The 15164-nt window shown below is 42.8% G+C and overlaps 1 protein-coding gene across 3 annotated transcripts; it reads left to right on the forward strand.

The window, feature by feature from the left end:
• Positions 1-403: 403 nt before the first annotated feature.
• On the forward strand, positions 404-15117 carry klc2 (kinesin light chain 2). Of its 3 annotated transcripts, none has more exons than XM_085759906.1 (14): positions 404-533; positions 4177-4425; positions 5202-5535; positions 7689-7905; positions 8000-8189; positions 8778-8951; positions 9070-9169; positions 9634-9683; positions 9857-9924; positions 10358-10466; positions 10732-10884; positions 11107-11231; positions 12046-12103; positions 12247-15117. In XM_085759906.1, exons 2-14 carry the CDS (start codon positions 4198-4200, stop codon positions 12328-12330), a joined length of 1890 nt encoding a protein of 629 aa, XP_085616032.1. In that variant the 5' UTR covers positions 404-533; positions 4177-4197; the 3' UTR covers positions 12331-15117. The 3 variants fall into 3 exon arrangements, with proteins under 3 accessions (XP_085616032.1, XP_085616034.1, XP_085616033.1); XM_085759908.1 differs by lacking the exon at positions 404-533 and adding an exon at positions 1302-1415; XM_085759907.1 differs by lacking the exon at positions 404-533 and adding an exon at positions 1327-1415 and having other exon boundaries at positions 4180-4425.
• Positions 15118-15164: the final 47 nt, after the last annotated feature.

Here is a 15164-nt window from a genome sequence, read left to right on the forward strand (position 1 = left end):
AGAATAATTTGCCACATTCAGTTCACCCTTCATGAATATCTGCAAAACACTCTTTTCCATAACATTTGATTCGGCATAATACTTCATCATCCTCTGATTTTTATTTTAGCTTTTTACCCACAGTTTTTAAATGTTCTTTCTCTGAGTCTTTTTCTCTCTTTTTACACTCTTTTGTCATTGTTGTTCTCGTTTTGCACATAATTGTAAAGCACTTTGATCATTTGTTGTTGTGCTCTATAAATAAAGCTGACTTGACTTGAGTTTGCGCATGCGCGGGTTAGATTTTCCCGCCCCGCTGGTAAAAATAGAAACCGTGAACCATCTTGATGTGCCACTTCATCTTTGGTCATGGTATCTGGGAGAACAGCCATTTTTCGGTTCACGGCGCATCCGCGACAACAACCGCTACAGTTTTGTTAGGATTAATAAAAGTTTTAACGGGGAGTAGCCAACAGTAACAGCCAACACTGTGGACGCTTGTAAAAGCTTTCTGTCTCTGCAGTCCTCCATTGCCAAGCGCCAGTCCTCTCCTGGTAAGTTAATTAAGCGGTGACCGTTAGAGAGGCTGATGTTAGCTTAACTTAATTACAACAGTCCTCAGCTGGCACTGTAATCGCATTAAACTAAACTCAGCTGTTGTATGTGTGGGCTATTTCGGTGTGTCTTACACTTGACTAGCCAAATAACGTGAGAAGAAGCGTGAAATAAAGAAGACAGGTAGGTTAGGTTACACTAACTAGTTCCTCCTCGCGTTCAGCCTCCTTCAAAATAAGATTGACGTTAACGTAACCGTTGTCATGTACCAACGTACGGTTGCCAGATAGCAAAATCACATTGAAGTATGATGAGGAAGAACCGTTAAATCAACATTGATTCCCGACATTTAATCAACATTGAAAGCGCTCGTTATATATGTTTAAATGTCATATTTTCAACCACAACTGATACTAAATTCAACGTTCACCTAAAAGCTGTCTGCTGCTATATTTTACATCAAAACAATGTTATTGAATCAATATTGAATAAACCGTTATCTAAATGGAAGCCAATGTGTTACTTGTAGGGAGATATAAATGTAATTTTTGTCCAAAATCACTTCTGCATGCTGCACGAAAAACGTGAAATTATATTAAAACACATTTGAATCACTGAAATAAGTGACAGAAAACAGACTTTAAATGTTCAAGGTGTTTAATGTTCAAGGTTTATTCTGAAAAGGGAAGTTTATTCTTCAGCATCCACTGCTCTGCTTTGCTCTTGTTCCAAACGAGCTTTTATTTTGAAATACGTGACCGGAAACGGTGTGTTTTTCCTCTCGCTGTGCATTTGTCGCTGATCTGTCCGGAGCATCACAACATTGTCCTCTCCTGCTTTGTTCGAGGGGGTAGAAAGCGTCGCACTTGTCTTCGATGAAGGTAAAAAATAAGAAATAAAACATGGATGATTTATATTTACGTTAGCAGCAGCAGAGCTCGTAGCTATGTAATAAAGAAAGACAGCGATTTAATGCTTGTGATGGTAATTTTGCCGGTGTATTTTTAGCAAGCTGTCAAATCCGCAAATGTGTCATCTGCAGTTGCAATACAAATATTGCCACTTATGAATCATGACTTTTCATTTTCCCATTATATTCTCCTTGCTAATCAGAGTGTAATCGATTAATATAAGGTGCATGAGTGTGTATTGTGTAACACCCAAGGAGCTGGGTCGGGCCTGCACTGTTTACAAACAGTTTACATGTCGGACGAGCCTGACATTTCATTCAACCGCATTGTTTTTTTTAGTGATTGGCAAATGATTGACTAAACCATCCATTATAGCTTTGTGCTTTTCTGAACAGACCTCTCCATTGTCGGTCACCTTGATTGATCTGTTGCCAAGCCAAACGTTGCCTCTCCTCCTCCTCCTCCTCCTCCTCCTCCTCCTCTTCGCCGCCCTCGGCTACAGACATGCAGGCCTGCCTCGACCACCATCCACCACCGCCTCGTTTCTATTATATTTTCGGTTTAAAATCGTCCCATTGAGGATGAATAAGCGATAATATGAACCTCCAGATGTCACTCGCTTTTTCACGTTTGGCAGCTTTTGCCTCTCTGCGTTTGGAAAGCGGAGTTAGCATGAATATTGGTGCATTGCAGTCAATGTATGAGGCGGATGGGAGGAGGGAGGGAGGAGAGAGGAGAGAGGAAGGGAGGAGGAGGAGGAGGATGGGTGAGCGAGAGATGGATAGGGGAGGGAGGAAGGAAGGAGAACAGGTGCGCCTCCATCATTAAAGCAGGAAAAAAGGGAGAAAGTCACGATGTCGCACAATTGGCTCCTCTGTCCTCCTCCTCCTCTGTCCTACTGCTGCTGCTGCTGCGACGGTTTCACTTTTCACAGCTGCTCAATATTTCCATCCTCAGGCCTTTAAGATCAGGATGTGGAACTTTCTAGATATTGATTTATATATCACCAGCTTTATGATGTTCAGGTGCATCTCAATAAATAGGAACATCATGGAAAAGTCCATTTCTAGTAGTGCATACTTCTCCGAAGGCCAACTTTTCCATATTAAAAATGCTTTTTTTAAATTGGTCTTTTGTGATATCCAAATTATTTGAGATACTGACTTTTATTGACATTAAATGAATGAATAAAGACATGAAATGTTTCATTCTGTGTGCAATGGATCCATATAATGTATTCATTTCACTTTTTGAATTGAATTACTGACATACAGTAAATAAACTTTTCCATGATATTCTAATTTATTGAGATGCACCCCTATGTTGATATTCGAGAGGCTAATAATAATACTAATAATCTGATGATCATTTATAGGTCAACATTCATTGTTTGGCTTAATTATGAAATAGAATAAACATACTGGTTGAGAATCAATGCGCAAATTTAGCTGAAATGTCTCGTTGGCGTTGATGTACAGCTGTTTCTGGATCAGTCTGCAGCAGTGACCTAGATTCAGATGAAAACATCAGCCCCTGCAGTAGCTCCAGTCCGTCTGCAGCTCAGCCGCCGTTGTGATGTTTTGATTTGGTCGTGATTACCTCACTGTGTGTGTGTGTGTCAGGAGCTGATCTGCTGAGTGACAGTGGCTCATTTTAATTGGCTTTACTGGTCACTGCTGCTGCTGCGTCAGTGTCAGGCCCGGAGGAATCCTCTTGCAGTAATCTCAATGGGTTTTAACTAGACGACACACACACACACACACCTTATCTCGTTCCACCTACCCGAGGGGCACACTGTCTCTGTAATGAAATGGGGAAGTTGAACCATTGTTTCGCCGGCGTTGACCTCTTTGAAATCACACAGGAAGGTGGAGGGACGGGAGATTTAATGGGAAACTTTCTGCAGCAGTAACTCTGAAACACAACGTCAAGCAGGAATAAATTGGATGTTAATGTTTCCCTGTAGGATTCAGGGTTCCTATGCAAGTATGGACAAGTATGGAATTTGATTTTATACATTTCCAGGTCTGGAAAAGTATGGAAAATGGATATATTTATCTTAACACTTATCTGGGTTCTTATCTGAAGTTATTTGGGGTAATTATTTTGTATGCGCTGTAAATGATTTGGTGACATAATGGCATACAAATTCAGAATAATGAAAACAAAATGGTTAATTGCACAATTTATTTACATGACACACATCTAATTACTCAAATGTCACAAATTATTTTAACCGAAAAGTATGGCATTCTGAAATTTCATGTAGGAACCCTGCAGGATTTTATATGAAACAACTTTGTAAAATTCTTGGCTTTGGTAGGTCAGTGACTCATTTTTACCGTTATAATGAAACCTGTGAGAGTGAAGCTATTTATTGTTTTCTCTGCTCCCCCTTTGCCTCACTGAGTATCTGTTTACCCCCTCTGTCATTTTCATCGTCGCCCACTCTCCTCCTCCCTGCCCTCTCCTTTCTTCTCTCCTCTCATCTGCTCTTTCCCTTTTGTCTCCTCTACCTTCTGCTGGCCTCAGTAGCCAGCAGATAAAGGATGTGGTTACGCCGAGCAGCGTATACACATTGTGTGAATGTCAAGCCGGATAGGACGAGGCGCAGTCAGCAAATTTGTCTCCCCATCCCCATCCCCACCCCGGCCCCCTGATAAATAAAAAATGGAATAATGATGATGCACGCTCCCACATCTCATTTCTCTTCCTGTTCCCGACTCCGCAGCAGCGTGCATGAAACCAGGCAATGTCCACCATGGTGTATCCACGTGAAGAAGCCCTGGAGCGACTGAGCCAGGATGAGATCGTCCTCAACACTAAAGCCGTCATGCAGGGCCTGGAGACGCTGCGCGGCGAACACGCCCAGCTGCTCAACTCGCTGCTGGACTGCACCCAGCCGCCCGTCGCCCAGGAGAAGTCCGGGCTGCTCCGCAAGAGTCTGGAGGCCATCGAGCTCGGCCTGGGAGAGGCACAGGTGAGACACTGACCGACTCCTCACTTCCTGTTGTGTGAGATTTACTCAAACATTTCAGTTAGAACAAATTGTCATATATTTAAAGGGATAGTTCAACATATTTGGCAAATTCTCCTATTGCCATAATCCCTATAGTCATAGCAGTAGGTTAATTACCTTTAATTATCAGTGCATGTTGTTTTGAGATCAGCGGGGCAGAGACGTGAGCTGCTTGGAGGTGAATGGTACAGGTCCCCTGTCCCTCATCAAACTCATCAAATACACAATCCAACAACTCCAAAACGCTTGTGACCTGCACATTCACCACGCTATCAAATAATCATATGTAATTACGAGACAGACAGAGATGTTTTCAAGGCAAATGCAGCCGGAAGTACATTCCAGACACGGCTGCTGGGTGGAGTGACTTCAAAAGCGCAAGTAGTTCTGAGTATTTGCTTCATGTGTCGTAATGTTACATAATTATACATGATTATCTCATAGCGTGGTGAATGTGCAGGTCACAACTTGTCCACCAGAGTGTTTTGGAGTTGTTGGATTGTGTATTTGATGAGTTTGATGAGGGACAGGGGACCTGTACCGTTCACCTCCATTGTGTTCACTGAGCAGCTCACGTCTCTGCCCCGCTGATCTCAAAACAACATGCACCGATAATTAAAGATAATGAACTTACTGCTATGACGATAGGCAAATTTGCCCAAAATGTTGAACTATCCCTTAAATTTCAGCTCATAAAAATAAAAATATATTGAAACTGTGCTTTCTCTTTCCCCCAGGTGATCATCGCCCTGTCCAGCCACCTCAGCGCCGTGGAGTCGGAGAAGCAGAAGCTGCGCGCTCAGGTGCGCCGCCTCTGCCAGGAGAACCAGTGGCTGCGAGACGAGCTGGCGGGAACGCAGCACAAGCTGCAGCGCAGCGAGCAGAGCGTGGCCCAGCTGGAGGAGGAGAAGAAGCACCTGGAGTTCATGAATCAGATCAAGAAGTTCGACGACGACGTGTCACCCTCGGAGGAGAAGAACCAGAGTGCGGGCAGCGGCGGGAGCGGAGGAGGAGACACATCGAAGGACAGTCTGGACGACTTGTTCCCCAATGACGATGACCAGGGACCAGGTATGACATCAGCATAACAACATGTGACATAGCATTCATCTCAGACAGGGCTGCAGATAACAGATTAGATTATGGTCTAGAAGATTATTTGAAATGCAAAATCTCCATTAAAAAAAAAAAATCCACAGTAAAATATTCAATTTCTCAACTGAAAAAACATCAATTCACTGTTAGAAAAGCCAAAGAAAAGAAGCAAATTGTCACATTTGAGAAGCTTCACTTGAAGATCTGATGCTCAGCTAATAGAGACAACATTATTTTTCATATTATTTATTATTCTAAAACTAAACTACTCAGTCTTAAAGTGCCCAAACTCCAGACTCAGCAGGATCCTTTAGAGTCAGACCAGACGTGACTTCATCTATACAAAGGTTTCACATCCTGGTTTCCAGGAGCAGGTGCCTGGTTTCCTGGCGCAGAGTGACCAGCAGCGCTCGACCACAGGAAAAGGAGCTGATTGGTCATGCGCTCGCAGCACTCACAGCCATTTTGCATGGCTGACCTTTTCCCTAGAAATAATGAACACCAAGGAGCCGAGTCGGGTGTGTTGATGCTGCAGCGTTACACACACAGTCCCACTCTGTGGACATTATAGTATAAACCTTCAAAGGGGCTTTCTGTTGATTATGAAGGGATTTAGGCAAAGTCATGGTTGAGGATTTGAAATAATAATGACTTTAGGAAGCTGAGGAGTTTATGAAAAGATCAAACAAACATCTATATATGACTGAGCTGCCCCTCGTGTTCCTTTAATAAGTTTAAGTTTTATTCAGGTTGACATTGAAATGACAGAAGCTGCTGTGTTTATCTAATGTGTCAAAATAAAAGCACAGTGAAATGTTCAGCCTGAAAGTGAAGAGTCATATTAACCCTGAGGAGCAGGTTGTTCTCAGAGCTGAGTTTTTATTCGGTTACCTCTGCTGCGTGAGTGGTGAGTCGGCTCTTTACCAGATAGGATACTAAGCTTGTTTATATGAGGAGCTGTGGTTTGGTTAATGCAGGAGCTCAGGCTGGTAATGGGCGACGCAGGCAGAGCATTCAGTTTTACTCCCCATTAGTGAAACAGTAAGTGCTGCTGTACTCTGCCTCATGGTCTCTTTAATTATTGATGGATGAATACTCATCATAAAGCTTGTTCACTTTTTAATGTCGAACGCACATTCAGCCATAACATGTTCAAATATGTAGGAGGAGCAACGATCTCTTATTCTGTTCTCATCCTCGCTTTTTTGTTTGAAAAGGAGGAAACACATGAATCCTGTAAAGACTGTAGAGAAGCAGAGGGAGGTGAGGGGTTAAATCAGACACACCCGACTGGAGATGGAGGGATGAAACTAGCAGACAGAACGGAGGAGAACAAATAAAGAGGAGCGACAGAGCTTAAAAAGGATGTTTTAAAAAGCTTGATGTTCTAAAATTAGACCAGTGTGGTGTTTAACAGGAAACAGAGCTGGATTTCAGTCGGTGTGCTTCTGCACAGTTTGCTATATGTTCTGTATATTCACATTTCCAATTTGCAGCTTCTCAGGATTTGCTGCTTTTCTTTGTCTCATGTGACATTAAACTCAACATCTAGGTTTCCTTCTGCCCTTTGCACAACACAAGAAATCAGAAAATGTCATTGTTGGCCTTAGGAGAGTGGGATGAACATTTTCCTAATTTTTTTAAAAATTATTATTTGTAACAAAACTGGTCTTTATATTATATGTATAGCTTTTATTTTGTAGCACAACCAGTATTAAACTTATCTGCAGTTTACATATTGGTTGATTGGTCAGTCGACACAAAAATAATCTGCTGCAAATTGGATAATAGCAGTTTGTTTAATGTATTCCTGTCTCTGTTATATAAGCCAATATATTTGATTATGTCCGACGAGGTTGTGATTATTTAGAGGAAATGAAATCCAACGCAAGGTTTATAATTCGTCTTCAGTTTCACATATACCGGTACAGTATTTTCAAATAATTTCTTCCTTATAGTCACTGGCTCTTTCGAAAGATGCTCAATTTATGAACTTGTTAGTTTTAGGGTTAGGGTTTCTTTATAAATTAGAAGTTAAAGAACTCATTAGCGTCTTTTCTCAACATCTGAGATCTTATTAGTCTACGTAGTGAAGCTGCTCTATTTTGACCCATCTGTCCGTCCTGCAGCCCAGCCCAGCGGCGAGGCGGCGGCCCAGCAGGGAGGCTACGAGATCCCGGCTCGCCTCCGGACCCTGCACAACCTGGTGATCCAGTATGCGTCGCAGGGCCGCTACGAAGTGGCCGTGCCGCTGTGCAAACAGGCTCTGGAGGACCTGGAGAAGACGTCCGGACACGACCACCCGGACGTGGCCACCATGCTCAACATCCTGGCACTGGTGTACAGGTGAGGCTCCGACAGCAGACGGTGTCAGGAGCTGTAACCAGGTGAAGTGATACAGATTTTGATCGAAGTGCTGTTGCTCTGTTTTCTCCTGCAGGGACCAGAACAAGTACAAAGAAGCGGCTCACCTCCTGAACGACGCCCTGGCCATCAGAGAGAAGACGCTGGGGAAGGATCACCCGGCCGTGGCCGCCACCCTCAACAACCTGGCCGTGCTGTACGGCAAGAGGGGCAAGTACAAGGAGGCTGAGCCGCTCTGCAAGAGAGCGCTGGAGATCAGAGAGAAGGTAAACACCTCCACCTGCTCAAGATATAGAAGATTAAAGATTCAAGAGAATGTTTTTATTTGTCACATACAATAATACAAGATCACTGCAGTGAAAGGATGTGTGCACATACTCCAGTGACGGTGCAGTTACAAACATGACAGGACAACAACATTAATCTGAATGAAAAGAAAAAGAAAAAAAAAACGAAGAAATGCTAAGACACACTGATACTGTATATTCTAAACTAACACCCACTCAGCAACAGAAAACAACGAACATTCAACAATTCAAATAAAAGGCATAGTGCCAAATATATATGTAGCGAGAGAATGAATTAATGAAAACTGACAAAATATAATCACAGATAGATAGATTTAATCTTTTATATTATTGAGGGAGGACCGATCATTTATATCTGTATTATTTATGGAATCGTAATTGTATATTTCTGTGTGATTTAGTTGTAATTTACAGATGGATGGATGAGAATGGTGAATTGTTTTGTTAATGAACACGTGGACCATGCAAAATCATAATAAAAAGAGAATTGAAAACTGACAAAATATCAACTTAAACGTCTTGAATGTGTCCTCCTGCGTCCTCCAGGTGCTGGGGAAGTACCACCCAGACGTGGCCAAGCAGCTCAACAACTTGGCTCTGCTGTGTCAGAACCAGGGCAAGTACGACGAGGTGGAGTACTACTACAGACGGGCCCTGGAGATCTACGAGTCCAAACTGGGCGCCGACGACCCCAACGTGGCCAAGACCAAAAACAACCTGGTGGGGACGTTATCAAGATGAAGAACGCTCTTATCTCAGACGTCACTGATGTCATCATCTGATAGAAACATGGATTAAACGTTGTGTGTGTGTGTGTGTGTGTGTGTGTTCTCCTCAGGCCACGTGCTACCTGAAGCAGGGGAAGTTCAAAGACGCTGAGGCTCTGTACAAAGAGATCCTGACCAGGGCGCACGAGAAGGAGTTTGGATCCGTCAACAGTGAGTAGAGCCAACAGTCGAATCACTTAGAGACAAACTGATGATGGTGGTCACAGCGGTGAACGTCCGGGAGCTCCTCTGGGACTCGCGGCCCCGGGGACAGCGTCTCATCTGTGTTTTGGGATTCAGGTTCAGACTCTGATCCGTCCCCGCGTCCTCTGCAGGTCAGGGGATTATTTCAGGCTATCGAAGCGTGCGAAGCAGCTTAATGTTGATGTTTCCCTCCCGCTGCCACTTATCAAACCCTGACCAGCTCACGTGGCCTGACGGCGAGCGGGCCTGACAGGCCGCCGTGTGTCTAAACAAAGTCACATGGACACAGAGGTGTCACTTTAAAATATAGGCTGATCCTGGACCATTTTGTTTAACGGACGCTTTTCCTCACTCGGCTCCTTTTTGCCGTTGCTGCGTCTCAAATAACATCGATGTGACGCTTTGGTTTTTTTTTTGTTCTCCTGTTGCAGATGACAACAAGCCCATCTGGATGCACGCAGAGGAGAGAGAGGAGAGCAAGGTCAGTCCCTCAGCTCCACCTCCCCCTCCACTTGGCCCACGTCCTATTACAGATAATGGATTGGACAGAGGCATAAGTGATGGAGGGCAGCAGACTGTCCAGATGACAGCAGGGACGTCTCTAATAGGGGCTATGCTTCATACTTAGTTTCTCTCTCTCTTTCTCTCTCTCAGGGTAAACGCAAGGACTCCGGCCCGTATGTAGAGTATGGAAGCTGGTACAAGGCCTGCAAGGTGGACAGGTGAGTCAGCAGCACTAGAACACATGTAGCAATCAGAAATATAACTTCATCACCTAACATTTTACAAATAACATCCATAAGATCAGCTTTTATTTTGAAAAATATGTTTCTGTTTTCATGAAGACAGGAAAAAATTGACAAGGAAGAGAAGAAAAGGGGAGATAAAAGCAAAATTGGCAATGTAATTATAGAAGAGTAAGAAGAAATATGATTAAATCTCTCTGTGTTTTTAGATTAATTAAAATATAAAAAGTCACAGTGATGAGGCTGGTCTGGCCTGTCTCCAGTTGAAATAACAGGAACAGACTCTGCAGAGAGGTGTTGCTGCATGTTGCTTCATTCATCTTTGTTCCATTGAGGTATAAATAATTATAACTCTGGTCACACACATTTAAAATGATTCAAATTATTTCTTTCTTCTTTTTGTTTCCAGCCCCACAGTGAACACAACCCTCAAGAGTCTGGGAGCTCTGTACCGTCGTCAGGGCAAACTGGAGGCAGCAGAGACGCTGGAGGAGTGCGCCAGCAAATCACGTAAACAGGTACGGCAACAACAACACGGAGCTGAGTTACTGCTGTTAGACGGGTCTGAAGGAGCCGGATTCACTGTGTTTGAGTCACAGCTCTGAGTTACTCACACATAAAACCACATCAGACTGATTCTACAGCTCCGTCATGAAGCTCATGTGTACCACGCAGTAAAGAAAAGTTAAGGTGGTACACATGCTGAGTGGGCCGTTGTGTGAAGGCTGTATATTTCCCTTAATCACTCTCTGTTTTTCTCTGTGTGTCTGTGTGTCGTCTCAGGGAATCGATGCTATTAACCAGAGCAAAGTGGTGGAGCTGCTGAAGGACGGAGGAGCAGGAGGCAGCGACAGACGACACAGCAGGGAAGGAGTGAATGGACCGGGGGGACAGCGGGGGGAGAACGAAGGAGACGACTCGGCTGAGTGGAACGGGGTCAGTGCACAGATATTAATTAATCTTTAACGCTGATGAAAGAGGTAACGAGCTCATCCTGACACCGAGACCACGTCACCATGCAAACAAGGCTGGGAAAGTTATATGACCCGACTTTAAGCTCACAGCTGTGATTCAACCAACAGTCTCAACAGGAAGTCTCTCTCTCTGTCTCTCGTCTTTAACGTCTGCAGTAAAACCGCTGTGCTGTTGTTTCCTCAGGATGGTAACGGGTCTCTGCGTCGCAGCGGCTCCTTCGGGAAGATCCGCGACGCCCTGAGAAGGAGCAGCGAGATGCTGGTGAAGAAGCTGCAGGGGAGCGGACCCCAAGAACCTCGTAACCCAGGGTGAGACCACGTCACAGTCTGGAGGAGGAGCTGCTCCACCGTGACTGACATTATTGATCACATAGTTCCCAGAATACCAGTCAGATGATCAAATTTAAAATCAAAGTATATTAAATTAGTAGTTAAGCTTGACGGCTGCTTGACTTTGGATCCTCTTGCAAAGATGAGGATGTGGCTGAAAGCTCTGGACTTTTCATTAATGATTAGAACAGTGGTCCCCAACCTTTTTTGGCTTGTGACCCGAATTATGACATCACAAATTTCTGGCGACCCCGCGATCATGTGCATGTCCACGTGATCGTGGCCGTCAATCATAATGCACCAGCTCAGATATTTTTATATGCTGCATTTTGTTTGTACTCTTATATTCAAGAAAGTGAAAGTATAGAATACAGTTGTTTAAGATTGTGTGGTGTTTTTAATCATACTTTTCAGTAATTTTTTTTTATCAATTACTAGACATTTCAGGCGACCCCATTTGAATTCCAGGCGACCCCACATGGGCCCCGATCCCAAGGTTGAAAAACACTGGATTAGAATGAAAATAAAAAGCAACAAATCTTTATGAACAAGAATCTGAAAGCAGTAAATCTTTGGCATTTTGTTTGTGATTAGTAAAAGTAATGAAGTTGTTTTTTTTGTTTGATTCATGTATTTGACCAATAATCATGTTTCTTTAAAGAGCCTCAAGAGTTGGATTGAAAATGCTTAAATTCAACTTTCTAAAGATCATTTCTGTATTTATAACTCACACACTGATCTGTGTTGTTAAGTTTGGTTTGTTTGGTTTGTTTGGTTTTGTTTATCTGCTCAGGATGAAGAGAGCGAGCTCCCTCAACTTCCTCAACAAGAGCACTGAGGAGACCACACAGGTGCGACCTCACTGCACATGCTGCAACACATATTTTATAAGAAAAACTGAGACACTCTAAGCTCTGAAAATAAATACCAACAATACAAAACCAATAACAGATCTGCAGCTTCGCTCACAGTTGAATCTTCTGGATGTTTTCAGGACGCCAACTCGGGACTGTCGGACTGCAGGGGGCTGAGCGCCAGCAACGTGGACCTATCCAGACGCAGCTCCCTGATTGGCTAGGCAGCGACAGGAAGTGTGACTGAGGGAGGCGCAGAGCGGCCCGGCGAGGAGAGGCTGTGTGCAGCTTGGTTTGATCAAACAAACAAACAAACAAACAAACACACCTAAAAGCTCAAAGCAGAGAACAAACACTTGCAACTGCAGCATATTTTTAAAGAACACTGGAAACAAAACAAAAAAAAAAAGAAACGTTCATCACCACAGTAAACGTCATCCTGTCTGACACAGTCGCTGCTGCTGCTTCACTGTACAAACCGCTGCCATCCATCAGAAAAGAGAATATTTACTATAGATCCACATTTACGAGCATGCTGCTTACTAGAACGTGGAACGTCTGCACCTGAACGCCTCGTGTTTTTCGACCGTAGCAAAGCACCGCATCCACATCGTGACGAGTCCGTTCCCTCGGTGTACACACACACACACACACACACACACACACACACACACACACACACACTCTCTCATGTGCAGACATTCGACCGTAGGTAGGTGACAACGTGCCCAGCTTTCAGTTCTTTCAGAGAAGTGTTTGCACTCTGTATATTTCACCAGTAGCATGAATTCTTTGCTGATGCCACCCGACCCACACATCCACCGCACATCAGACGGTTTAGAAAAAAAAAACAAGGTACAATCCAATTTAGATTTTAACATACAAGCAATATACAATATACAATCTCTGGATCTTCAAAAAAAACAACAGCACTAATCATTTAAACCTCACTTTTTGCCTTCTTGTTTTTTATGTATATACAGTTTTAAATTATTTGATATTTCATTCTTTGTATATAGTGCACATTGATTTTTCTTTTTTTTTTCTTTTTGTTTACACTTTATCGGGTCAAAGAGTCTCAGTTGGAAAAAAAATTCAACTTAATCTAAAGGGGGATGACTGGAAAAGACGGAAAGAAAGAAAGATGGAAAGATAAAAAGGAAATATTGAAACGGCCGCTTAATGAGTTGTGTCAACGAAAAAGGTCAAAATGCTGAAGAATTTTTTGTACCTCAAATCACTGAAATGTGCTGACATTCAAGAATAAGCTACTACCAAGCACTTTGAGCATGACAGTGCTATATTATCTGCTCAACCATCAATCAAGTTAAATCAAACGCTATATTATCATCATTTTCTTCTCCCGGTGATGATTCATTTCCAAAATGAAGTAAAAACAGCCATAAATCTGAACGACGCTGAAGGAAAATGTTTGAACTGACTTTGTTTACAGTCGTAGCAGCAGGAGATCCGAGGCTTAATCAACCCTCGTTTGAAAAATCTAGATAACTACCTTTGTTCACAGCTGAGGCCGAGCTTCAGCTACAATATGTTTACTACATGAATGGGATTCTTGTTTTTTCCTTCATTTACTGTTTCTTCATTATGTATCTTTTTTATTATTATTATTACACAACAATCCTCAGCGTCGTTTTTTAAAATGCTGACTAGGATGGATGTTCGTGATCGTCCATCCTCTGTGAGTCTTGTCGTGCTGAAGCGATATCCTTGTTTTGGAGTCTGAGCTTTTACTTTGAAGGTTCCCGAAAAACTGATCATTTGAATGTTACGTTTGTGTTTTTTTTAAACGTGGATTGTAAGTAGCGTGTGCTGGCGTTTACACTGGATTTTGTTGTGTTTTGTTTTGTCCACCAAAATGAGACCAAGACAAAGAAAACTGTCCACAGAATGTACACGTCGACGTCAGACTCAGCTGCGACCAGGCCGTCAAGAAAATACCTTCCTTCTTCCTGCAATTTCCTTTGACTCTTAAGTAAAAAAAAAAGGTACATTCTTGACGACCTGAGTGTGATTTCAGAAAAGAGACGACGCAGGTTTATTGTGAAGGCTTCTCATCAACGTTGGTGCGTTCACACCATCGTCCAGGCCTCGATAAACTCAAGTCGCTCTTCTTGACATCACCTGATGGACGTCACATCGCTGAGTCTTAAAAAAAAAAAAGTGCTAACTCTTCTATCAGCTTCTGAATGTGCAAAGTGGCGCAGGTTAAAAGAAGAAGGGATAGAGTAAGTCAGAAAAAAAGAGGAAAAAGTTGGTGTTAAGAAAATAAAAGATGAATGGAAGTGGATTGGAACGACATGGAGGAGAGGAAAAGTGCTTCAAGTCTCATTCGCAGCAAATAATGTACAGAATTATTAATGTACGACCTTTATATGTATGTTTCCTGTTTGTCACTTTCACACACACACACACACACACACACACTAGAATTATGGGAAATTCCTTTAATCACGTACAGTCTCAACACCATGTAGTTGTGTTAAAAAAAAAAAAAAAAAAGAAGTTGGTTGAACACTAATTTGTAGTTGAAGGTCTCCAAAATAAAAGCTCTAGAAACATCAGTAATACTAATCAATACGTCACGGTATTAACCAGTCACTTATTTACTCTGGGTTGGTACAGTGTTAGTGCTCCATAAGTATATTATGAACATTAACACGTCATTTAGCTCGGTACGAGAGAAGCTGTAAATATTTATCTCGACTCAGTCGCAGGATCCAAAGCTTCAAAGACCAATCAGATCTTTGTCTCCTTGATCTGCTCGTCCAAATATTTATGGAGATCGATACACGTGCTCGGAGCCGCCGATGATGGTAAATGTTGTGAGTCCGAAGGTCATGTACTGTATAATGTGCGTGGCTGCTATAACCGCTGCTGCTGATGATTATGATGATAATGATGATGATGATGATGTGAAGGATCTTATTGTGAAGGGGCCAACCTGATGTGTATTTTATCAAAGGTTCAATAAAAACAAATTCCACTTTTCACCCCTCGATTCTGAGTCTCTGTCGGTTCTCACCCTCCTCCTCCTCGC

This window comes from Trachurus japonicus, chromosome 18, assembly GCF_045865225.1.
Source record: "Trachurus japonicus isolate A0001 chromosome 18, Traja_1.0".
Classification (NCBI taxonomy): Eukaryota; Metazoa; Chordata; class Actinopteri; order Carangiformes; family Carangidae; genus Trachurus; species Trachurus japonicus.

Bases quoted from the DNA above. Each gene is read 5' to 3' on its own strand.
- klc2 (XM_085759906.1), top strand. From the start codon at position 4,198: ATGTCCACCATGGTGTATCCACGTGAAGAAGCCCTGGAGCGACTGAGC. The intron at 10,467-10,731 runs GTACGGCAACAA...GTGTCGTCTCAG, and splicing joins CCAGCAAATCACGTAAACAG to GGAATCGATGCTATTAACCA. The intron at 11,232-12,045 runs GTGAGACCACGT...TTATCTGCTCAG, and splicing joins CAAGAACCTCGTAACCCAGG to GATGAAGAGAGCGAGCTCCC.